Below are 25,117 nucleotides of genomic sequence, written 5' to 3' on the forward strand. Positions count from 1 at the left end.
TAATCTTTCTGGTAACAGCATATAAAAACAGTGGATAGGACATTAGCAATCCGTCAATGGTCGTGTGGAGTTTTGAACTGATGTCATTTTACGCTACTCGTTGGTCACAAATCAACATTTGTCCTAAAAATTTAAAAAAAAAAAAAAATCTGATAAGAGTCAAAACTTGAACTTAGAATACTCTATTTAGTATGCATGTGAAATCTCCATTTATCTTCAAATATTTTAAATTATGAAATAAGCTCAATTTTAAATATTTTTTTATTATACTCATAATACTCATTATCTAAAATTTTATTTTTAATAGTCATTCTTGTCATAACATTTTATTATCAGTCGTAATAAAAATATGTTATATATTTTTAATTAATTTAAAATAAAGAATAATATTATTCTATATTTATTCACACAAATGTTTGATACTCTTCATTAAACCCTCTTCAAGTAGCCAACTGCTGAAACTAGGTCCCCGAGTCGCACTCCTGCGCACGTTACCAAACATGGCCTAAATCACTCTCCTCGAAAACCCTTTCAAAGCCTTGAAGACACTCGTCTCCCACAGTCAAAACCTTTGGCTTCCTGGCCACAATGCTCGGCTTCTCGTCAGCCCCCGCCGACGGCGCCTCATCCACTGGAGATCTCGTGCCTTTTTCGTCGGAAGCCCGAGCTACTGCAGTCTACCCCCTCCACCACGGCCTCAAGCCACCGATCTCTCGCCTTTCCATCTCCTGGGCGCGAGGAAACTCCCTCCGCGTCTCATTCTTCCGGAGACCATCCGGAGATGACTCCGAAGGAGACGAATTCGGCGGGAAAGTGTTGGAGGTGAGGCTCAGCGGTGGAGATGGAGATATGAGTGGCGCGCAGTTCCGGAGGATCGCGTACGGTTCCGTCTCACCGTTCGCGCTTCTTCAGAGCCGGAGAAACTCTGCCGCCAGCTTGTCGAAGATCTCGTCTCCGTATCACGTTGAGTGGTAAGTAGTATTGAGAAGTTCCTTTTTTATTGTTCGAGGCTGTGTTGTTGCGGAGAGAGCCGTGGAAAAGGAAGGAAAAGGAAAAAAATATTAATATTACGTCTAAGTTATTTCAAATTTTGAAAAATGAACATATCACTTGAAGGTATTGAGCATTTTGAAGCTTTTATAGTGACGTTGTTGCTTGAGACCGATAATAATTTCATTATATTAAGACGACTAAAATATGACGTCCTGTAGTTTGAATCATTTCAATACGAGTGGCAAAAGACAAGAAATGAATTAGAATTATGAAAATAAAAGTTACTTTATTTACTATGAAATAATATCAACATTTGCAATTTTCCATAGAGGTAAGTGCCTATTTCATTTGAGAGGTTCTGTTATATATATTGCTACAGAGGCCGATAGAAGTAAATGTTTGTTATATGTTATTCGACCCTTTCTGGAAAATAAAGGTGGGAGTACGTGATGGAGTATAGCAAGGACATAAATTCACTGCTCGGTGATCCCAAGTCGCTCACCAGTCCAGCGATTGAAGATCCAAAGGCCGTTTTACAGGTAGATCTGCTTGTTGTTATTTGGTTTTTGGTTTTCTAGTCGTTCTTTGAGCATGCATCAATTGGCCTGGTATCAACATTAGCTAATGTATGCATGACGTCAGTCAGGTGATGCTTCTTCTTCCAATTTAAATTAACTTCTTGTTTCTAAGTTTATAACGCATATGTAGAAAGCTGAGGAGCCAATCTGTCTGAAAGCTGCGTGGGACGTGATGGAAATATTTTATGCTGACAAGCAATCTCAATCATGGCTACCTGAACGGCTTGTTGATTGGTTAGCTGTAATGATCTTTCTTCCGTGCTCCTGATCTGTTTCTTACTTACATTTTTCTGTTCCTTCCTTACTGGTGGTCATTTATTTTTCTGTCCATCTAATCCATCTAATGGTTTGCCTTGTGGAAGGCTTACGATGGTCTTCTCTCCTCGACACAAGCAACAATCCATTCACAACTTGTATCTTTTCAGAAAGAGCTTGTTGCTTTACAGGTTTGGCTGCATCCCGGTGGTTTCCTTTGTCTTGAACTCAACTTAATCCTCATCAATTATTGTGTTGGAATTTGTTGTGTTTTTATGTGGGTCCCATGCTGTCCTGGCATCCTAAATTGTGCATACGTGATTTCTGCCTTCTTGTGTATAATGGCTGGCTGTTGTTTTGAACCAATCTAGTGGATGGTATGAGTGTGAATGAAATTCCTTTTGGGTGAAGAACCTTGCAAGGGATGGGAATACTTGTAATGTTTTGTTTTTCTTAAGCTTGTATTTAGGTATAATCACTTGTATACTTCTTGTGTACTTGGCTATGCCTATTTACTTGGAATAAAATTTCTTATTACCTATAAAAAAGATTTATAATTGATTTTACAATTTTTCAGAGTTGCTTTTCTTACATCATAAATTAAATGCAAAATGTTTTGGGCTGAGATTCTGATTTATGAAATCACTTCTCTTTGGCTTACCCTTTTTGTTGTTTGCTTGGTGTCTGTCATATTTAAGTTGTCTTTTGCTGGGAATGTTCGACCAAGGTTCTCTAAAACATTGAAAGTTTATGAAATTGTTGTGTGCAGGTCATTGAGGATAGTCCTAAATATTGGGAAGTATTGTCGGCAGCATTAGCAGTAGGCTGGCTAGATGTTGTGGTTAGTAGGGCCCCCCCCCCCCCCCCCCCCAACTTTTAGCTAGGTGTTCTTGCCTTTCTATTGATTTGTGCTCTTCCATTCTGCCTTTCTTTTGGTCTCTTGTAGGTGAAAATGCTGCGTTTGCATGGATCTTATCAGCTTCATCAGATTGGAAATCGTGAGGTTTGATAAATTTCCTATGAGTAATTGAATACATCTTATGTTTTAATATGTAAAAATAGGTTTAATATATGTTTGAAAAAAAGTCGCCTTTATTAACAAAAAGATATGTCGTCATACAAAAAGTGAGTTCTTTTTAATTGAAAGCATTGGAACTGATTAGGCTGGCAAGGAGATGATAAATCCTTGATAAAGAAACTGCCAGATGAGGGTAACAGCCAAATGAATGAATGAATGAGAGAGAGCATATTAAATTTTTTGGAATCCTTTCTTTGGGAGAACGTAGGGCAACACATTTACAAAATGCGTCTTTAGTGGTTAAACTCCTGGAACAAAATGTAAACTACATTGTATTAGTAAATGCGCTTATCAAAACTTTGCAACATGCATAGTTTGTGTTGTTTCTCCATTTATATATTTATTATTCAAACCGACAGAGGTAAATTCATACCATGTCAGTTCTTCCTCTCAAGAAGATTTTGATGCTGCAACAATAGAAATTTTACTGTGATTTATCTCATGTCTGCCCTGCATGTAATTGAACAGACAGAGAATGGATTGGTAGAGGCCGTGGCTGTTCTTATTTCCAAAATGCCACGTTTGCGCCCCGAATTAGAAGCTGGAAGATTAGGTGAATGCTATAGAGCCAAACCTGATTTTGTCAAGGTATATTTGAGTCTGCCAAAGATAAATTATTCTGTTTTTTGACATTTTTCGTTCATATTTTTCTGTTTATATATATGTATTATGTATGTATTTTTTTCATGACATAGGCTTGGGAGAAATGGCGGGCACATATTACTAAGCTGGACTGTAGTGCATACTGGGTTCGTTGTGATCATAACCAGACCCGGGAAGGTTTGAGGAATATGCTACAAATCATGCTGGGAAACACACACAGTCTTTGCACTGCAACGTGTCACTGGATGGAGCTATATATTGCTCACTTTCTATACATAAGGCCATTCACAGTGGTAAAGCCTAATTATTTTCCAATGTGTCACTCAAATAGCTATTTTATTCTTCTTCTATCATCTCTTTGTTGTTAATTATGTATATCTGATTGCTGGAGTCTGAAGCAGCAATTAATTCCTTTTTCTTGAATCAGGGTTTAGAAAGTATGTATAGCCTAGCCCAGAAATGCATGCAGTTAAAACCGATGACCATATCTCATAGGTTGATACGACTTCTGCTTGGAATTATAGGAGATAATACTGAGGTGAGTAACTTTGATCAGCTACTTGCAGTATCCTTTATATGTTATTTATGTATTTTAACCTTTCCCACCCTCTTAAACTCTGTTGGACTTTTTGAAATGGTTCAGGTTGTCTTAGCTGAATGCTCCAGAGCATTTGGCCCTTGGTGAGCTGCTTAGTTATCTTGTCTTTTTAATTTGCTTTATATTAAGCCATGCATTGGAGGTGCTATTATTTTTCTTCACTTCCGTGTAATTTAAAGTTAAATTCATAGATTGCTAAAAACTAGTAAAACGTCAACATCCTTCTGCTTTGTTTCTACAATTCTTTAATTTAACTTTGTATGTCACTTATCACTAGGATGGTTGCACATGCCATAGAGTTGTTGGCTTCCGGGAGTGATCAAGCAGAGAATCTTCTTCGTGAAGAGCATTATAACTTGGGTGGAATCAGCATTGAAGAACTCCATCGACTTGTCTATGCTCAAGTTCTATCTTCGGATGCATTGACTTGGCAAGTGAGTGCAAATGACTGTACTGATAATTCCACTTCTGAAAGGCAATTTTGATAGAGTTAGGATGCTAATACTTTATTTTGATTCAGAATTTTCCATCCAAGTAGATGGTGACTTTTTAATTTCCGTTTTGAGTCACTTTTATAATATTTTTCAAAACCGTTGATGAAGGACCTTGGTTTCCTGATACTGAACAAATTATTTAGTAATCCAAACTGGCCGGTGGAAGCCATATGATGACACTATTTTTTTAGATTAATGTTTAACTAGATAGAGTTTTTATATGAATATTTTGGCATATTGAAATCATTATAATCAAGAATATATGGTGCTATGAACTTCTACTGTATCTTGTACATTTGGATCACATGGTCGTCCAACCATAATGGCCATTTTGCTAGGCCATAGTTTCAGTTGATTTTCAATGCCATCCAAGATTCCAAAGAGTCACTTACACATGATTACCAGTTTGTGCCTTAGGAAATATGTTTATATTACTATTTAAAATATGAAGCTCATAGTTTTATGTATGGACAGTTTTCACTCAACACCTTTATATAAATAGTATATGTGCATATGTGATGTATGTTATATCATCTTGAGTATCCTTATACAGGTTGATGCTCTTATGTCTACAGATAGCTCCAATTTATTTGACATCATGCATAAAGCAGGGGATGGGTTTGTTAGAGATTCTATTGAGCAAGCAACCTGTTCAAGATGTTCAAATACTCCTTAAGGTTAATGGTCTCATATTTCGATGTATTGTTTCTTGGATTTTAGAGTTCCATATTTTGATGGATATATTTGTGACTGATTTAGGTGGTTGCATTTATGTATGCAGGTCATAGAGATATGCCGTCTATACGAACTTGACAGTGTTAGTTCAAATATTATGAAGGTATTTCTATTTGGTGTAGGATGCTTGTACTAGAAATAATGTTAAGGAATACTCTGTTTGCCGTGTTTGATCATTTAGAATGGAAGTGGGTAAGGTCTTATGCATTCTTTTATAGTCATTTTTCTCTAATAGAGTTTCCAGTAATTTCCTTGTGCGGGTATTCTCTTTAAAGATTTTTTTAATGTTTAGATTGCTGGAGTATACCACTGGAAGCATGGAAGGAAAGGTTCTGGAGTATTTTGGCTTCAGCAAGCCCGAGATGAAGTTCGTCTGAACAGGATTGCTCAGCAGTTGTTTGATTTTGTTGGGCAATCAATCTCTGATGAAAGTTTCAAGGTATTTGTTCTAAGATTGCATTAAGAGAAACACGCTGAGGGTATGTATTATATTGTTCTTTATAATCTATGTGACTTGAACATTCCACAAAATCATTAAGCCTTGGTTCTAAACTAACGTGTTTTGTGAAACTTCTTGTATATCATTCGCCAATACAGCAATGGGAAGGATTGATTGAATTGTTGGGTGCTGAATCTAAGACTGCTGGAGGTCTCGAGTTTCTGCACAAGTAGGAACTCTCTCTTATCTGCCTTTGAGTAATGAGTTTTGTCATTATTTTTTGTTCAATCTTTTGTCAGTATTAACCCTGGATGCATTACAGGTACAGGGATTTTAAAAAATCCCTTAAGCAGGTTAACGATGGAAAAACTACTGATGCTGCTCGGCAAGCTGTAGAATCTCTTATATCTGTATGTTTTACTTCAACGTTTTTTGCCAAATTGATATAGCTGCTATCCTCAAAACAAAATTTTTTTAATATAAAAATTTGAGAATTCATAATGTTAGGGCTCTTCCACGTGAAATGTTCAAGGTTTGTTCTCTCAGCAAATCTTAAACTATCAGACTTATTGGTCCATCAAATACCGAGGACCCCATTTTGTGGTAGAATTTTTTGGGATCTGACTCATCTCCAATCAGAGTTTTTTCTTTTTTTGGTTTTTGAGGACAACTTAATAAGTTATATATTATTTTACTTGGAAAAAAATAGAGTTCTTTTTTTTTTTTTCTTTCTGTATTCTGCTGAGCGATGGCTTCCAATCAACATCTGCAATTTCTTGCTAGGTTTGGTTTTTAATAATTTCTTAACATGATCTGCAGCTTATGAAAAACCATTCTACACCTCAGCAATTTTGGCTGCCTATTCTGTATGACTCGGTAAGCTATTTTTTTATTACGTCATGCACAAATCTAAATTGTGGACTACATTGAGAGAGGGTGGTTCTGGTAGTCCCATAACTTTGAAAAATAATGTTAGCCTTAAGGTATTATCCACGAATGCCTGTATTATTGCAGTTGAAGCTGCTCAGTTGGCAGGAGCGCCCTCTGCTAAATGTCTCCGAGACCAACCTTTTGTTGAATAAACTGCAAGAGTTGTCCATGGCGAAGCTGAGACCAGACTTCATTGAAGCCAACCTGCCACCCCAGGCCTTAGGCTCTGTTAGGCTAGCTCTTGCTACAAATCTTGGACGTGCTATCGTGGAAGAATGATGAAGTCTACTTCTGGCATAACTAGTTTGCCATCAGTGCACCGGGGTGGTGCTGCCTGGACAGCATGAACTGTTTCATTGGGTGTCCCGCTACATGTAATTATGATAGCAGTCTAACCGACAATTTGGAGAAGCTGAATATTGATGTCTTTGCTGGGAAAGGGTGCGTAACTGTTGTAAATTTGCATGATGTTCACCCTAGTCATCCACATTTTACAGCAGAAACGGCAGTTAAAGAGTGTCTACGATTACAACCCAGAGAAAACGGGCCGCCGGCAGGGGATAAACGATAGAAGAGGGCATTAGATTTTTCTGCCTTGATGTTTATCTATGACCTTTTGTGTACCAGTAGGATCAATCTGCTTATTCATCTATCATTATTTAAAACAGACCATCTTTTGCATTTTTTGCCATGTACTCTGGTTGAAGATATCACTGGTGCGTAAAGCAGAGAGCAATCCAATTATGAAAGAATTCCCCGGCACTTGTTTGAACAAAACTAATTTACAGTCCATGCAGACAAGAAACATGCGCACGCTGTATGCTTGACAAATATGAATGCAATTAACAACATCCAGCCTCCCAAGGCAGGTTAATAACATGAGAAATACTCTAAAATCACAAATAGATTACACAAAATAATCTCATAAATTGATGTAGCTTATCAGATTATAAAATTACTTTTATTGTAAAATAAATCTAACGGATCATATATACCAATACTTGACACAAGCACGATTGTGCAATTTTATGCCTTAATTGCTAGTAAGGCATAACATGGCATTCAACCAAAGAAGGGGCGAATAACAAAGAATGTGAGCTGTTTATACGAATATGCAGTGTGGAATTAGTATGCGAATCTCACGACTTTATATGATGAAAATGAATAACAAAGAATACGATCCACCTTCCCTGCACAGACATGCCTCAGGAGGCCTACACCCTTTGTCTCTACTCGGACTTTAGATTGACCTAATGAGCACTCTTGCGATATTAATATACAAAGATTACTGCAACTTCTCAAGGCATCTGATGCTCACCGAAGCTTGAAATAAAAAGCCTGTTGCTTAGGCTATCTTTTACTAAATACATACAGAACTATGGGATGTTCTGCAAATTCAGAATGAATGCAAGAACAGCTTGCCCTGCCCAGACACCACACCTCGCGTTTCTTACAGTTTTTTCGGCAAATTATACGTCTTCTTTAGAAAATTTGAGGCTGTTTCATCATTCCGGTAGCATAAAATGCGTAGAAGTGTGTTTGGTTCGGTTGGGTTCCATTGCCCAGAAGTTGGAGGTAATGGAAGTCTGTACCTGGCAGAAGAGCCATATGTCTCCAGGGTTACACGTCTGAACCGTTGAATGAGGCTCTCAGTATCAGTTCGTAAGAGTGGAAGTACACCTCTCACTGCAGTAGAAAACTTGTCTATCAACTCAGAAGGTAAGCCATCCCCATTCGCCCAGAATATATCTTTGAGAGATTTGAAATCATCTTCAATTATCTGAGAGTCTTGCTGGGAGAAAGCACGGGAGGGGCCTCCAGCAAGCAATACCAGCAAGAACCCATCAAAGGAAGCTGTCATTATGTTGGTTATAATCTGTGTCCGAACTCTTTCATGCACGGTGTCTGAAATGATCATCAAGTTTTTCTCAAGCTCCTGAAGGAAAGAATCAATTCTAGAAGAAGATGGATCTCTAACATATAAACCATCCCATAAAACATGACTTAGATCACGGAAGACGATTCTGTAAGCCACTGCCTCGCAGAGTTGCTGAGTTCCTTCCACGCAAGCAGCTGGAGAGAGCTCAAATTTCTTCCCTGAACTGTTTGAAAAGTCCTCTGCATGAGCAGACTCCGAGTTTTTGAGACGGGTGATTATCCTCTTCTCCATTACATCCAACTCACTCCAGATTCTTTGCAAGGTGTTTATACGAACACACAGCTGCAATGTCCCAAAGGAATTATCCCCATTCATTGTTGCAACCTGAGGATTCCTCTTCTGAGAATTTGGAGGTTTTTCTTTCTTCTTCCCAAAGTGTTGGAACTTCGAATCTGCGGTACATCTGGTCAAAGCTGGCATGGTGGGAATAAATGTATTCCGTGATCCTGTGTTTCCAAAAAGGATAGTGTCACGTCAGAGATACCACAAACCCGAAACCATTTGCTCATAATTTGCTATTTCTGAAAACGTTTACCACAGCCCGATTTTGCCTTGGTTATGTAATATTTTAGGCATCTGTCGAGACCGGCCATCAAGTCAGGAAGCAATGCAGGGTGCATTGGTATTGGCAACTGAAAAAATGCATCCAAATTTTCATCTAGAATACGCAAAACTTCGATAGCAGATGGAGCATATCCCTCTTGATTTGCCCGTGGATTCCATACCTAAATATCATAATGAACAGATCAAGAAAAGATGATAAGGATAGTTGTTTCATTGGTCAATGGTCCTTGGACAAAATGTCATTCTCTCCCCCACTAGGGGTGTAGGGTGAGATCAAGGAGTTGATCCCATGTGGTGCATGGGCTGTGTACTTACCTCTATAATGCCAATTTTTCATCTCATGATAAACAAAAAGTAGGTTTATACTTGTGTCTATGCATATAAAAACCAATTCATAAGCTTTTTGCTTATACTAAATTGACTGATTTTCTTTTTTGAGAAGTTGTTGAACGAAAAAAATGGCTAATTGTACTAATTGAAATCTAGGCAAATGATTAGATGAAAAGTTGAAGAATTTAAATATAATTTCTTTTTAGATTAATAGATGTTTGGATCAAAGTTGGAAAATTTTGGCGAAAAAAAAAAATGGCCTCCTACCCAACTGCAACACATTTGCCCACTAGCCCCGAAAAGGATCCAGTATAATTAGCCATGCTAGGAACCCACAAATGGAATTGCAACAACAGTGTACAAATTCTTGAATATAAAAAAATTGCACCTCTTGTTGCAGATTCCTATCAATCCATTCCTTCAGTCCGTCTAATCTTGTTTTGATCCACCCTTTCACCAGATTGGCAATTGCAGATTCAGCTTCATAGGGAGGCATCTCACGGATTATTGCCTTCCCTCCATCATCACTGTCCACAGAATCTTCCACTGCTATCTGCACTAGATCTTTCTCTAGCTTATCTGCAGCTCTCAACACTTGCACTGCATCTGGGGTCAACTCCATTATACCCGATACGAATTGTTTGATCTCATTCCCATAGCAAGCATGAAGGGTGGCCACAGCCACACCAGCCGCAAAAGGATGCCATCTTTTCAGTATTGGACTGAACACCTGCTTCTCATTAACTGCTAGATCCCCAACATCCTTAGCAAGGATAGCAAGGACAGGAAGAGGATTTGGCTGGTTTTTGGATGCTCTTCTGCTTGAGTCTGCCTTTTCCATCCGCTATATAATAAGTCAAACATATTTCAGGTGATACGTCCAACCAAAAGACGAATCTAGCGCAAAAATATGAGGAATAAAAATGTTTAGAACCAGATGAAGATAACACCACACATAAGCATCCTCGTCTCACAACTATAAAATAAAATTTGGACCATCCAAGCCTAAATTCATTGTCTGGCTGGGCTTAGGTTGAGTTCAAGCTCATATTGAACTACATATAGATGTATTCAACTGACATAGGACAACTCAGATTACTTGAATACTAGTAACAAGAACTACTTAGATGAGTCAAGCATACCATATATGTTCATTGGTGACATGGATGGAAAAGAATGGAGAAACTGACATAATAAAGGTGGTTTCTTACCATACCCGCAATAAATGTTCTTTATTCTAGATTTTATTACTTATGAAAAAAAGAAAGGAAATATAGACATTTAGGATGTTGAGTATCTTGCGAATTTTTATTTTTTTTACACCTCCATTAATCACCCAAAGCATTATTCATCCAAAGCATTATTTATAGTGGGTTCTACGTCGGGTATCGGCGTAGAGACATCTGTAATAGAATGCCATTCGCCTCAGGTGACTTCTATACCCGAAGAAACTATGGCTCTCTCGTCGGAGTTGAAGGAAAATGGTGTCATACCATTGGTGAAGGGACCCGCTGAAGTTGCACATAAAGGGTCACCAGAGGTGAAGGGACTTGATGTCATACCATTGGAGATAATCAATGGAGTTGCTGAGGAGGTACGGAATTTGAATATGGATTTGGCGTTGGTGCCTTGCCTAGAGTCGGGAGTGCAGCTGGATACTGTATCTGGGGATATTGTGGCTCCCTTGGTCTCTCTTCCTCCAATAGCAGATTGGATTCTGCCTAAAGTTAACGAGATTCAGCAGTTCGTGGGAATTTCACATGGAGGATGTGAAGACCAATTTAAAGAATTAATTACTGCAATCGAGGCAAGCCACTCGCCTAAAACCAAATCAAGTTTCAAGAAAAGCAAGGAGTTATAGCGTCTCTTTTCAACAATCAACTACGACGCTAAGGGTGGTAGCTCAACTAGAGGAAAGTCTAAAGGGAGGGCATTGTGAAGACGGGAAACAAGGGTTGGGGTGGGGTTTTTGGGCAGAGTTTTAATTTTACGGGAAATAAGGGGTTGGGGTCGGGCTTGGTGTATTTTGGGTTGTTTTTGGGTTATTAGGGGTTTTCTATTATGGGCAAGGTGTTCTCTTGTATACATCAATGTACTTGGTTACTCATTTTGATATATATATATATATATATAATATTTTTACTTATAAAAAAAAAATTATTATGGCCGTGTAATTTACATGTCGATCTAAAAGTGAAATAACACGCCCCACTTTATCAAAAGCTAATTTTTGAGATGTATACATAATGCGTCTTACACATTGTAACTGCCTTGCATCAGATTTCTATTTTTTACCAATTAAATGTAGATAAATGTGTGCACATTAACAATGCAAAATCCCCTCAATCTTGCATTCATACCCTCTTACCAAAGAAAATAAAAGCTAGATACAGATAGTATGCACTTGCCTGAGCAAAAGCTGTGCGCAATGATGACCTGATGTAAGTATCGATCCTGTTCCGAGCAACATCAACTTCACCTTTTCTCCTCCTGCGATACTCGTTAGATATATCTTCAACCAAAATCTTGGCAGCTGATACCCCAGAGAAACAATTCCCTGCATGGTATCAATATTTCCACTATCAAAAGTGTCGTGATATGCAAGGAGCCTTTTCTCTGCCCAACCCAAAATCGAACTCAATGTAGAACTCAAGGCCTTGGAGTACTCTGGATCCTTTGTTGTTTTTGCATCTTTTGCAACTTCTGCAAGCTGACTATCAGCTGCGTACAGAAGATCCATCTCAACTTGGCCAGTTGCAACGAAGCGGTGAAATAAAACCCATGTGAAGCAAATGTTATGGAACATCTGGTTCATTCCAAGAATTCCCCACGTCTTCTTAATGTGTTCCATTAGTTCATCAACCTCATCAATTATGGATGATTCGTCACTAGCATCAAAGCAGGCTTCTAGAAGCATTTCATAGAGCCGGAGATTCAGTGGAAAACCATCTGCCCAGTGGCATGAATCATAGAGAGACCCATCAGATGATCTGCTAGCAAGAGCCATAACAGCACTACGGAGAACTTGCATAGATTCATTATTCTTCCCAGTTTCAATGGGTCTATCCAAAGCCCCTCGAATAATTTGCTGCAGTCGGTGTGCAGTAGAAACTGACTTATCTAGTGGTGTGTGAGGATGCAACAGGAGACCAGCCTCAAGAACTTTCAGGGTTCTCTTCTGCCATGCATCATATTCTTGTTGATCAGGAAAGTCCGAAAGCTTGAGCTGCTGTAATAGCTCTAGTGGGACTACCACCGACTCAATTCGCCTTCCAACCTGCCGTAAGAGTACAAAGACAAGGCCTTGATAAGCCGACCATGCTTTATCAAACACAAGAACACTCTCATAGTAAAATATCAACCATGGATCCAGTAAGTATTGACAAAACTCAAACTTCCAAAAGTAGTCAGTAGTTGTTTTGGCAACCATTGGACACAAACTCAAGATTCAGATAATTAATACACGTTATGAAGGGGAATTTGTATTTTCATTCCAACTTAATCCAGCATAATTTCCTAACCAGGGATTTTTCACAAGTACAAGACGTTTACACTCTAGCCATTTGGAGGTTTGGGGTGGTGGGGAGAGAAAAATAAAAGAGAGAATACTAGTAACTTCAACTATGGTCCATATCGAAATCAACATCTTCAAGCGCCAGTCTCGATCGGATCGAACAAAAATATGACAAAGACAATAGGAAAAAAAAAAAAAAAATTAAAGACATTTCAATTCACCAACGCCGATCAACCAAAATTGAAACCCGACCAAAAAAAAAAAAAAAAAACGAATTGGAACAAAACAAAAAACTGAGCAGCATTCCACCATCGCCGTAATTTCCACTAGCAAACTCCTAGAAAAAAAAATACAAAAACAGAAACCCAAGATTGAAATAAGTAGGCGTACCAAAACCAGATCGACATTGAACTCAATCAAATGCAAATGAGAACAACACTACTATAATGTGCGTGCATGTGTGATGTGAATTTTAGAATAAAATAGAATGGCGACGGTGGAATTGAGCAGACCTGTCCAGCAGCGATCCTCAGAAGAGCTCGCCTGACTCTGGAATCCATGGCCTCCGAGACACCCATTTGAGTCATCACGAGCTCCCCAACCGTCAAAGATCTCCTGGGCTTTCCCTGACCGGAACCGGGACTCTTCTTGGGGGCGATTTGAGGCCAAAAGCCTTCTTTACCTTGCTGGCAGCAGTGGAGGTGATGGATCGTTGTAACCCAGGGGAGCTGGGGGAGGGGTGAGTGGGAGAGTCCGAATTGGGGATGTAGGTGAGGGTTTCCCGGAGGAGGTGCGGCAGGCAGCAACGAAGATCTCGTAGGCGGTGAGACGGAGGTCGGAATCGGTGAGTTGGGAAGCGAGTAGACCGAGTGGGGAAGGGAGATCGGTGGTAGTAGCTCCGATGGGAAATGTAGGCGCTGGAGGTGGTGAGGCTGTTGTCTCCTTCTTGGAGTGTCCCAGAGACAGCTCTCTGAAGAGGTGAGCCATTGTTCGGACTTCACAAAGAGAGCAAGAATGAAAGGGTGAGGATAATCCACTCCAGAGACGGTAAAATGTAGGAAGAAAACTTTCAAGTGTATAGAGAGATTAAGGTCGTGTTTGCTAACTGTATAGAGGATAATCTCTCCATCAAAGCATCTGAATTTTCCGTATCGAGATTTGCTGTATACTCGTAGCATCGTCATTTACTTCGTCAAAAGTTTAATCAAATATAAAATTAATCAAAATTAAGGCTGCATTAAATTAGTCAAAAATGTAAGTATAAAATTTTGAACTATAATAAATAGATAGATTTCTTTAAATTTGAAGGGTTACTATTCATTCATCAAATCTATTTTTTATTCACTTTTAATTTTCAAAAGTTTTTTTTATTCATGTTTAATCTCCAACCATCTTGTAATAATAAGGTAATAATCAAATTAAATTATTAATTAACATATAATTAATGTAATTGTAAAATATAAAAAAAATAAAAATAATTTTATTAAAAAAATAATATTATATTATTATTTTGATAAATTCAATAACTAATTCAATGTGGAGTTATGGCTATAAAAATTTTAGATTTATAGAAATCATATATTTTTCATCAAATTTTAAAAATAATTTTGATGAAACCAACACTAATACTCTTAGTAACGATCTTTCGAGTTTCATCCCGATTTTAGCGAGACGTAATAGAAGATTTGGCTTTGTTTGGAAAATCAGATATTATAGGATATTTTCTGATAATTTCTTTTTCTAAACATTGTTTAAATATAAAATAAAAAAAAAACTAATTTCAACTCTTTAATCTCTTCATTTAATCATTATCCAAACTTAAATTATAATACAGTTCTTTCAAAATTTCAAATAAAACATATAAAATAATTAATTTTTTAAAAAATTTTAAAATAAATATAATTTTTAAATAATTTTTAAACTTTATATTATTTTTATTCAACTTTTTATTTCTCATTTTTTAAAACCTAATCAAACATCTTAACTTAAATGATTCTATTACCATTCACATAATTATGAGATATTCTAAGTGTCAAAATAAGTCCTTAATTTATTTTCGAGTTAGTGTGTAAAATATACTATTCACATTATTTAAATAATAAGATATAATTTATAAAATTCAAAATCTAAAATTTATCTTTTAAATCACATTATATTATATAAAACTTTTATATTATCCATACTGAGTTATAAATATAATTTTTCGTAATATAATTAGTCAGTGCATTCATTCTTTTGTTTAGATAATAAATTTAAGAATTGATAATATCACATCTACTATAGGAGTTGAATTATTATATCTATTTTTTATGCCAAAATAATCACAATAATTCAATATTTTATTTTGATTTCTCATAACAAAAAAAAATAAAAAATAATTCTCATTATATTTTTCTCACCATAAAAATCTTTCAATAAAAACATCTCTAATCTTCTTTTACATATTTTAATGTGACCAACCACTATTATAAAACTTCATAAGCTTTAGAAAAGAAAATATTGCCTCCAAACATCTTCTAAATTACTTTTTCTGGATTTTATTTTATTATTTCCATTTTCTATTTACAGATGCAAGGTCGAATTTGATAGCTATTTTTAATGCACTCATTGATTTGCAACATATGATATTGCATGAGTGACTGCAAAGCAAAGCCCCACGCTGCTTTCTTACTTGTACATATTTTATACCATCGAAATAGTAGATAATCTCAGGGGAAAAACAAAACAGTGAGTTGAATTCATTTCAGGTTGATTCTGCTTGCTTTGGGTTGGTTGTCGGCAATCATCGGGTAGCGTGTCATTTTCTTTAGGGAGTTGGTCGGTTCACGCAAAGTTTGAAAAAGGGGAAGTTTTTCTTTGCTTTGGGAGCGATTTGGTTATAATTTTTTTGTTGCGTTTAAATATTAAAATGAGTTGAATTGAATTGAATTAAAATAATAAAATATTATTAAAATATTATTTTTTAATATTATTAATATTTTAAAATTTGAAAAAATTAAATTATTTATTATATTTTATATTAAAATTTAAAAAAATTATAATGATGAATTGAGATAAATTGAATTGTGTTTAAATTCTAAACGTGCCTAATTTTTAGCACCGATTGGTATAAAATAATTCAATTCAATTACATGATAATTAGATTAACTCGATGTTAGATTAACTCGATGTTATGGTTCTCAGGTAAAAAATAAAATAAAATAAAATAAAAAAGAAAAAGAAAAAGAAAAAGAAAAGAGAAATAAAAAATAAATAGCAGGTGATATGGTGTTTCAGTTTGTTTAGATATTACTTTAGTCTAGTTTGAGTAGAATATTAATTCATTCTTTTTTTTAATTTTTTATTACTATTTATTATTATTTAATATTTTTATTAATTAATTATTATTATTCATAGAATATCTGAAATCATCTCCTTACCCAAAGCGCATCTTGATACAGGTCAATTCTTTGATTGTCTTTCTAGTGAGTGATATTATCAATTGATTTGCTTGTTCATAGTTGTCCATGAAATTAAAATATGGAAGGAACATGCAATCCAATGTTCTATTTTGTTGCCGCCACGCAATGATTGATCGTTGATCAAATGATTTAGGTAGAGATGTTGAAATGAGATAAAAAAAATTTATAAAATAATAATAAAATAATTTAAATTAAGATATTTTATAGAACTTTAAAAAAAATTAAAATAAAAAATTGAATAAAAATATTATAAAGTTAAAATATTATTAGAATATAATTTTTTAAGATTATTTTTATTTTGAAATTTAAAAAAGTAAATTATTTTTTGTATTTTATTTGAAAATTTAAAAAAAAAATTATAATGATTATATAATAATTATATAATAATAAATAAAAAAATAAAAAATATTTATATTTTGATGTTGAAACATCTTATCATGGGCCTAATTTTATTTTTAAACAAAAAAGGAATTGGATAACAAAAAGACAATATCACATGAGTGGATCACGCAATCTTGCCAACCGCAACAAATCCAGGAAATGAAATACAAATCAGAATGTTCAGACATTGGAAACTCCAAACTAGGATACGCACTTCGCAGTAATTCTCGGGAACTTCCGTACATTTCTCCATTTAATTTAATTTAATAATATTCTATACTCCTATCACCTATCCCACGAGTAGAGTAAAAAAACAATGGACGTTCGAGATTAACAGGATAGCCTCTCTTTTCTTCCCGGACCGAACCTAGGCAATTATGCAGAGATCGATGTAACCCAAGCTTTTCTCCTAACCCCCTGGTAAAGTATCGTTACAGGCAACCACTTCAGAGCCCCCCTCCCCTCTCTCTCTCTCTATCTGTTAGCTCGATTATCCTTCTCTAATAGCACGCATGTATACGCTCCGGTCAAGGAATGCTTTTTGTTAGTCTTTAAGCTCTGACAAGTGTAAACATTGTTGGGGTTTTATATTTTAATTCGCTTTCTGTTCGTAATTTTTGAAGTTTATTTCGAGGGCAAAGGACACAATTTTGGGTTATGTCAACACTGGGTGATGATGAAGTAGGCTTGATACTCGACTGGGTCGATGACCCATATGCCAGAAAATCTCTCTCTGTGGTCTGCAAGCAATGGCTGAGGGTGGAGGGTCTTACCCGGTTATCCATAAGGGTTCTAGACCTCGATTCCTTTCGTGGTTTCATACCAGGATTCTCAAATTTAGTTACCTTCGCATGTTCACGACGGATCACCGATGACGACCTTAGATTCTTGGCCCAAACATGTCCCAAAATCGAGGCCCTCAACCTTAATTTGAAACCCCCACGTGAAAATTCTGATGAGTTTGATCAACCCTGCGATGATGTTGGCGACGATGGTCTATGTGCTTTAGCAATCGGATGTCGCAAGTTGTCGAAAGTTTTGCTGCGAAGGAGGAAGAATATTGGGGATGTTGGAGTTGTTTCGCTTATCAACTTGGCATCAACTTTGACGAACTTGGATTTGGGTTGGTGCAATTTGATTACGGATCAAGCTCTTGCAGCGATTGGGGAGACAAGTTCTATCACTATTTTGAATTTGGAAAGGTGTTCTTTAATTACAGATGGTGGGCTAACTTCTTTGGCAACAATGGCTTTGTCGAGGTCTTTGAAAAAGTTGGTCCTTGCAGAATGTGATCAAATTACCGATAATGGGGTGTCCCTTTTGCAGCAAATGTATTGCTTGGAGGAGCTAAATATGGCAGAATGCGGGCCAAAAATCACTGATATTGGAGGCGTGGCAATTGCTACAATTCAAACTCTCAAGAGACTAAATTTTTCTTGGTTGATTAATGTATCAGATCCAACACTTTTCGCACTTGCTGAGAATTGCCAGAAACTGGTTGCCGTTGATTTTACGGGCTGTGAGTTAATAACTGGAGCTGGAATTCGTGCCTTCTCAAATCATACATGTTTAGAAACTCTAGTGTTTCCTTCATGTTACAACATCGGTGTTCATGATTTGGAAAATGTGGTGCTTGGATGTCGCTCATTGAGGTGTGTTGTGCTGGATAAAAGACTGAAAACGTGGCTAACACCAATGATGCAAGAGTACATTAGCATATTCTGTGATCTATATTGGAGGTGATCAATAACTAAAGAACATTTATTTAGTTGGTTTGGATCATATCAAGGCCAGTGAAATTTGTTTCATTCCCTGCTCCTTAATGTGGTGAGTAATAATTGCAAGCTTCTGCGACTTATTTTTCATGAGCCTGGTTCTGTTTAAGCTTTTAAATAATCTGCATTTTTATGCTTTCTGTCATACACTTTCGAACTTCTATCTAAATCTTCTAATAGAACCTTGTTTCTCAAATTATAAAAAAGAGTACTGCTATGGTCACAAAGAGATTATACAAAATTAAGTTTACAAATTGAAGTGGTTTCATGTAATTCGTTAAATGTACTTTACAATAAAAGTAACTTTCCAATCTGAGAAATCATATCATGCCATATTAATTTGTGGGATTACTTTTGTGTAATCTATTTGTGTCTAGAGTATTTTCCTTTAAAAGATAGACGAGAGAGAGCGAGGGGAGGTGGTGGTCCGAAGAAGGCTAGTGAAGTTGATACTTTCTATTTGCAAAGTTAACAAAAGAGTTGAACAGCTATGACAGAATGTATCCATCTTGGAGCTTTCACTACCTTGGGATTAAATGTAGATGTAGCATTACTGATGCTTCACTTGTGCGATGAATGCAGTCATTCGATAATGATACAGACAAATGACTAGATTACACATTTGTTATGAACGTCAGTGAGTCTTGGCATTTACTTCAATTTTCATTATGAATGGATGTATCTGTGATAACATTAATGGTTCTTGTAGATATATCTGTGTGGAGTTCCCACTTACCACCCACAACCACTCTGGCCCCATGCTTGATATTGAGATTAGAATCTTTGTTCAAGACACGTTTCTTTTTTCTAACATACAGTAATTGAAAATTTTATTGAAGAGTGCAAAAGGCTAAGTCCTAGCACACAGGGAGAATCTTCGGTCAAGACTCTTGTTGGTATAGCCTTTGGAGCTCGGGGATGGGATACAGATAAAATTTGCATAACTGTCAAATATATCATTGTACACCCTCTTGTTAGTTAGCTGTCGTTGTGTTCAGGTGATAAAAATGTTGAATCCTACATCTTATTCACACTGTTTAGACTATCATTAACCAAGCATTCTGTATTTGGACATGATGAAATCATGTTGTCTCGCACGTCGGTATAATTATCAGGAGTCTGCAAAGACAATCAGCATACAGGATCAATCAAAGCTCATAAAGGTGCAGCTTTAGCAAAATTGAAGTTAAAAGAACAACAACACACGAGGTTTCCAGCTTTTCATTCTTTGAGTTCAAATGGCTGTCGTTGAGATGGAGTTCAATTAGTTGGCTTTATAATATACAAATTGCTCTGTTTCCATTGATAATTGAGGTGTGAATTGGAGTTTCTGGAGAACTTCTGTGGATGAATCAATTTCCAGATTACCTCTACGTCTGTATTCTTGCACTAATTGCATAGTTTCTGCGTCTAATTTCTCAGTTTTATTATTTTTCTTTAATGTGTGAGCATTACGAGAAAAATAAGATATCAGTCTCTTTCTTTGTTTAACCGAAGTAGGGTGCATGGGTGACCCAATATGGATTATGAAGACTGGGCCTCGGCCCACTCGTTGTTCGGTCCAAGAGCATTCCCATCAGTTGTCTTAGGCCTCGTTTGAAATATAGACCCATCTCAACTTAGATGAGTTAAACTCAAATTTAAGTTTAACCAAATATCTAAACACACAACTCATAAATCATTAAATACCATTCAACTCAAGACCTCATTATAGGTAGGGTCTACAACTTTTTCTAACTCTACACTTCTTTACACACGAAATCTATAACTTTTTTTAATTTTTCATAAATACATTTAAACTCATCTTAACATTCAAACACATCTTTTACTCATCTTAATTAAGTTTTACAAAACTTATTTCATCATCTCAACTCACTATTATTCATAAAAAATTCAATTTATCTCAACTCAACTCAACATCTAAACGACACCGCATCATTTTCTCTAAATCATAGGGTTTATATTTGGAGTTTTTCTCAAATCCATGCTCCATCCGGTTTCTCATTTTAAGGAAAAAGTTTATGAAGTGAACAGTGGCTCCCTACATGGATAGTTACTGTTCATTCTTTAAATCACTTTTTATATATTTTATAGGGAGTATTTAAATATATAGAAATAAGATAGTATAAATAATAATAATAAAAAAATAAAAAAAATATTATTTTAATATAATAAAGAAATGGTAGAAAATGAGATTTGAAGTTTTTTAGAGATGAATAAAATTTAATATAAAATTATAAGAAGTTTAATTCCCAGCTAAAATTTAGAGGAGAATACTCTAAGGCTTTATTTGGAATTCATCATTATAATTTTTTTAAATCTTAACATAAAATATAATAAAGAATTTAATTTTTTTAAATTTTAAAATAATAATAATATTAAAAAATAATATTTTAATAATATTTTATTATCTCAACTCAACTCAGTTCAACTTACAAATACAACCTAATACAACCTAAGACATAAAATAATCGATAAACAAATAAACTGAAGCTTTGGTACACCCCGCCGTTTTCTTTACGTAAACTGAGGATGTACCGGTGATGATCTGCTCTGCAACTGCAACTGCAACTGCAACTGCAATGGCTTCCACCATTTTGGAATTTGGAGCTGTCAAAGATCAATACCGTCATATTTGAGAAAGAAAAAGGAAGCTAAAGAGAAAGAGAAATGGTTTCTTCCTCGTCTATCAGAGCATTTGTCGCTATTCTTCGCAGGTTTTCTCATGGGTTCTCCTCCAAATGCTCCTACTCCTTTCCTCTCCAAAGTAACAACACGCCCTCTGTCTGTCTCTCTTATTTATCTCATTCACTTAAATCTTCAATTATTGGGGGAAGTGATACCAGCGCTTATTTATATATGTATTTGTGATTCAGAAAATGGTTTGCTGGAGAGAAATTTATCATTCCCATCCACAGTATCAACGTATTCCCCGTTGTATTCGTATGAGAACAAGTACAGTGGTCATTATCTTCAAGCGAGAAAGATATGGGCATTCCATCCTGTCTGTATGGGCAGGCGTTCCTGCAAAATCGCTGGCAGAAAGGTTCTCTCTCTCCCTCTCTCCCTCTCTCCCAACACACACCCACGCACTACAATCAGAGAAAAGTTTGTGCCTTTTTTTTTTTAGTTTGTAGTAAAAAATTGAAATTTATGACATTGCATCTGGTTTTATTTTTTATTTTTTTTATAAGTAAATTGCATCTGGTTTTATTGAATTAAGGTATTATTATTTTCCGTAAAATTGGTTTATACAGTTTGTTTGTGAATCGCTTTAAGGAGCAGTTCTAATTGTTTTGCATCTTTGTGCCCACTTGTCTATAAAACATGCAATTCTACTTGCGCGCACCATGTGTTTGATCAAATACATTATAGAAGTTTGGAGAGAGAATTTCAATCTTAATATGGTCTCTATCTTCGTCGAGTGACAATTGTCACTTCATTTTTTCTAATAACCTTTTCCTTTTGAACTCCACGTGCTTGACGCAATGTTTTCGTAATCACGACTATGGAAAAGTCGGTAGACATTTCTGTGATCCTCTACTTCAGGTATCTAAATGTGATTTAAACACAGGGGGCGCAAGATGCAAAGAAAGCAAAACTTTATGCAAGAATTGGAAAGGAAGTTGTATCTGCGTAAGTTTAGTCACTCTTTAGTTGACTTTTTTGATAAGTACTCTTTAGTTAACTTTTTCTTAGATTGAAGACTGAAAAAAGTATAGAACATTAATCTTGGTGATTATCACAAACATAAATTACCTCGGAGTGGGTTCTGCTTGTTATTGTTTTTTTTGTTTGTGGGATAATAGCATGAAACATGAATCTTTAGCTGCCCTGTATCTCGTTTTTTACTAATTTGGTCCCAAATTAATTATCGGAGGTCTTAAGTCCCATATCTTCACTGTTGCAGTGTAAAGAAAGGGGGTCCAAATACAATTTCAAATACAGCTCTGGCTGCTGTACTTGAGAAAGCCAAGGAGCTTGATGTACCGAAGGAAATTCTAGACCGCAACATTAAGAAAGCTTCTGAGAAGGGACAAGAGGCTTACATTGAGAAGATCTATGAGGTTGTTATATTTGTTGTCAATATTTTTCTTTGTTTTTGATGTCGGGGAACCTCTCCAAGGGGGGGCCCTTTGGACCCACCCCTACAGAGTAAACTTCTGTCCTTTGCACCGCACCCTCAGAAGTTTCCCTATACGGAACTGGTTAAATCGTTGGCTTTTCACCAGGGAGTCTGGCCCCAAAGGATAGTTTACATCCATGAGGTGTTGAACCTTAGACCTTGAAGGGATTGATACCCCAAGACCAAGGCTTTCACCAATTGGGCCAACCTCTTGGAGTTATTTACTTCTTTTTTTTTTTTTTAAAGAGAATATGCGGGACTTGCACACTTTAAGACTGCAAATATTATTGTTCTTTTTTTTTTTTTTATCGCCCAAAAGTGGAGACTCCAAGGAATATAGATTACTTATTCTGAACAAATAAAAAAAAAGGGTGATGTTTAATCAGTATGAGCTAGTTTTCTTTGGATTGATATTTCTGTTATCTGACTTTATGTTGACACATTGAGAGTATTTTATTGTCTCATGAAAAAGCTGCTTTCATGTTTTCAGGTATATGGTTTTGGTGGAGTTAGTATGGTAGTTGAGGTCTCAACAGACAAGATAAATCGGTCTGTGGCAGCTGTTAGAGAAGTAGTGAAGGACTATGGAGGAAAGATGGCAGATCCAGGATCTGTAATGTTCAAGTTCAGACGTGTCCGTGTTGTAAATGTAAAGGTCTCTGATGTTGACAAAGATCATCTCCTTGCCATTGCTTTAGATGCTGGTGCTGAGGATGTAATTGAACCCCCACTTTATGAAGATGATACTGAAGAAGAAAGGTAAGAATGAGTGTTAGAGTTGACAAGTCAAAAAGTTAGATTAGACAGCTGTATGTCTTATAAGTTGTATTATACATCTAAAGGCTAAAGTCTCTTGCATCTATTTCTCACTTTGCTCGCAGTCTTGCCATGGTATATTCTTCTACCCAGTTTTTGACTTTTGCTTATTTGCTTTATATCTGATTGCAGTAATAGAGTATATATAGAAAATTATATCGGTGATATGATATGCATTATCTTCGTATATTTTGTCCTCATAATAAACTATGCAACTCTAGCTCTTCAAAGTTCTAATGCTTGGTTTTTATTTTCCCCTTCTGGAAGCTATTATAAAATTGTAAGTGCATCTGAGAACTACGCAGAGATTCTATCAAAACTACGCAAGGATGGGATGAAATTTGAGCCTGATAATGGTTCCGAGCTGCTTCCAATGACCACCATAGAGGTGCGTCTCTTTTGCAGAAATATTTTCATTTTAACTTTATTTTGTACAAAATCTTTGTCCTTATGATTAAAGGTAAATAATTAGCTTTAGTTTTTCCTACTCTCAGGCCTTTTTTCGAGAATATGATTTCAGTCCATATCTTAAATATTTTGTTTGGCAAATACTTCAGTTTGTAGAAGACAACACCGCAATCCCGATAATAGATGCCTCATCCTGTCGTGTTGGATCCCCCCCCCCCCCCCCCCCCCCCCCCCCTCTGGGGTATTCAATGACAATGAACGATATTAATCATTACAGTACTTGTAGACATTTTATAGCTATTCTGAACCTTGTGATTTTTCAGCCAAGCCTAAAACTCTAATTTCACTGCTGTACATAGTGCATAATTCCCACAGGAAAAAAGGGGTGAGTTTGGGAGGGGGTGGTGTTTGGGATCACACCTTTTTATGCTTCGATTTGTAAAATGATGTTTTTTCTTTTGCATCGTTTCATCGTGTTTGCTTGTTTGTTTGTAATGACTATTGTTTTAAATTTCTCCTATAAAAAAAGTAATGACTGCAATAAGTTGTTGGGTTTTAGGTAGATGATGAGGCTATGGTATTAAACAAGGACCTTATGAGCAAATTACTTGAACTTGACGATGTTGATGCCGTTTATACAGACCAGCAATGATAAAATGTATCTCTGGTTGTCATCTCAACAATTGAATCCGGGCTTTGGTGCTGGTGGAAAGTATTAGGTGCATCCAATTCGAGTACAAGTGCAACGTTTAACTGATCTTTGTTACTCGATAAAGTATGATAGCCAATACTTTACTGGTTGGGAGGCAGGGCCGTTGATACCTTGTTGCTTGTATTTTCATTTCACAACGAGAGAATTTCAGTCACAGCTTGGTTATTATATCTGGAAGAACAGTGAATACTGGGATCTTTATTTCTGAAGGACAGGTTATAAATTTATTTTTTGCTCCAGTAGATGTATAATGATTTAATTCTTGATATATCCTGAATATATCTTCTTAAGCAATCATATACTATATTTTGCCTGCGTCCTCCTCCTTAGAAATCCCTTTTATCATTCCGCGCGAAGGTGAGGGTGCAATTTCTTAGCTTGTGTAGTA

The 25,117-nt window shown here is 36.2% G+C and overlaps 4 protein-coding genes across 5 annotated transcripts; 3 read left to right on the forward strand and 1 right to left on the reverse strand.

Annotated features, from left to right (window-relative positions):
* Positions 1 to 431: 431 nt before the first annotated feature.
* LOC121261150 (nuclear pore complex protein NUP85) lies at positions 432 to 7,465 on the forward strand. Its single transcript, XM_041163352.1, has 18 exons — positions 432 to 971; positions 1,430 to 1,532; positions 1,702 to 1,812; positions 1,934 to 2,017; positions 2,596 to 2,667; positions 2,773 to 2,829; positions 3,373 to 3,492; positions 3,600 to 3,800; positions 3,935 to 4,045; positions 4,151 to 4,188; positions 4,383 to 4,539; positions 5,175 to 5,276; positions 5,381 to 5,437; positions 5,627 to 5,773; positions 5,932 to 6,002; positions 6,096 to 6,183; positions 6,593 to 6,649; positions 6,788 to 7,465. The coding sequence occupies exons 1-18, from the start codon at positions 589 to 591 to the stop codon at positions 6,980 to 6,982; spliced, it is 2,154 nt and encodes a 717-aa protein (XP_041019286.1). The 5' UTR covers positions 432 to 588; the 3' UTR covers positions 6,983 to 7,465.
* A 363-nt stretch (positions 7,466 to 7,828) lies between these two features.
* On the reverse strand, positions 7,829 to 14,218 carry LOC121261149 (protein unc-13 homolog). Its single transcript, XM_041163351.1, is given in 8 exon segments — positions 7,829 to 9,088; positions 9,178 to 9,367; positions 9,925 to 10,380; positions 11,945 to 12,081; positions 12,084 to 12,813; positions 13,563 to 13,705; positions 13,708 to 13,812; positions 13,815 to 14,218. Coding segments are annotated over 8 exon segments (2,919 nt in total). The 5' UTR covers positions 14,038 to 14,218; the 3' UTR covers positions 7,829 to 8,153.
* Positions 14,219 to 17,231: 3,013 nt separating this feature from the next.
* Positions 17,232 to 18,674, forward strand: LOC121261151 (F-box/LRR-repeat protein 4-like). The gene is made up of 2 exons (XM_041163353.1): positions 17,232 to 17,312; positions 17,516 to 18,674. Exon 2 carries the CDS (start codon positions 17,550 to 17,552, stop codon positions 18,633 to 18,635), a length of 1,086 nt encoding a protein of 361 aa, XP_041019287.1. The 5' UTR covers positions 17,232 to 17,312; positions 17,516 to 17,549; the 3' UTR covers positions 18,636 to 18,674.
* A 2,453-nt stretch (positions 18,675 to 21,127) lies between these two features.
* LOC121261153 (probable transcriptional regulatory protein At2g25830) lies at positions 21,128 to 25,023 on the forward strand. 2 transcript variants are annotated; one of them, XM_041163356.1, is made up of 7 exons: positions 21,128 to 21,434; positions 21,544 to 21,713; positions 22,242 to 22,303; positions 22,578 to 22,734; positions 23,284 to 23,552; positions 23,877 to 23,997; positions 24,659 to 25,023. In XM_041163356.1, exons 1-7 carry the CDS (start codon positions 21,338 to 21,340, stop codon positions 24,734 to 24,736), a joined length of 954 nt encoding a protein of 317 aa, XP_041019290.1. In that variant the 5' UTR covers positions 21,128 to 21,337; the 3' UTR covers positions 24,737 to 25,023. The 2 variants fall into 2 exon arrangements, with proteins under 2 accessions (XP_041019290.1, XP_041019289.1); XM_041163355.1 differs by having other exon boundaries at positions 21,130 to 21,434; positions 24,577 to 25,023.
* The last annotated feature ends 94 nt before the right edge of the window (positions 25,024 to 25,117 follow it).

This window comes from Juglans microcarpa x Juglans regia, chromosome 4D, assembly GCF_004785595.1.
Source record: "Juglans microcarpa x Juglans regia isolate MS1-56 chromosome 4D, Jm3101_v1.0, whole genome shotgun sequence".
NCBI lineage: Eukaryota > Viridiplantae > Streptophyta > Magnoliopsida > Fagales > Juglandaceae > Juglans > Juglans microcarpa x Juglans regia.

What these genes read in the sequence shown, in the direction of transcription:
- LOC121261151 (XM_041163353.1), top strand. Translation starts at nt 17,550, where the DNA reads ATGTCAACACTGGGTGATGATGAAGTAGGCTTGATACTCGACTGGGTC.
- LOC121261153 (XM_041163355.1), top strand. Translation starts at nt 21,338, where the DNA reads ATGGTTTCTTCCTCGTCTATCAGAGCATTTGTCGCTATTCTTCGCAGG. An exon ending in CTACTCCTTTCCTCTCCAAA is followed by an intron (nt 21,435 to 21,543) that starts GTAACAACACGC and finishes TTTGTGATTCAG; the next exon opens with AAAATGGTTTGCTGGAGAGA. An exon ending in GCAAAATCGCTGGCAGAAAG is followed by an intron (nt 21,714 to 22,241) that starts GTTCTCTCTCTC and finishes ATTTAAACACAG; the next exon opens with GGGGCGCAAGATGCAAAGAA.
- LOC121261150 (XM_041163352.1), top strand. Translation starts at nt 589, where the DNA reads ATGCTCGGCTTCTCGTCAGCCCCCGCCGACGGCGCCTCATCCACTGGA. An exon ending in TAGGCTGGCTAGATGTTGTG is followed by an intron (nt 2,668 to 2,772) that starts GTTAGTAGGGCC and finishes GGTCTCTTGTAG; the next exon opens with GTGAAAATGCTGCGTTTGCA. An exon ending in TTAGTTCAAATATTATGAAG is followed by an intron (nt 5,438 to 5,626) that starts GTATTTCTATTT and finishes TTTAATGTTTAG; the next exon opens with ATTGCTGGAGTATACCACTG.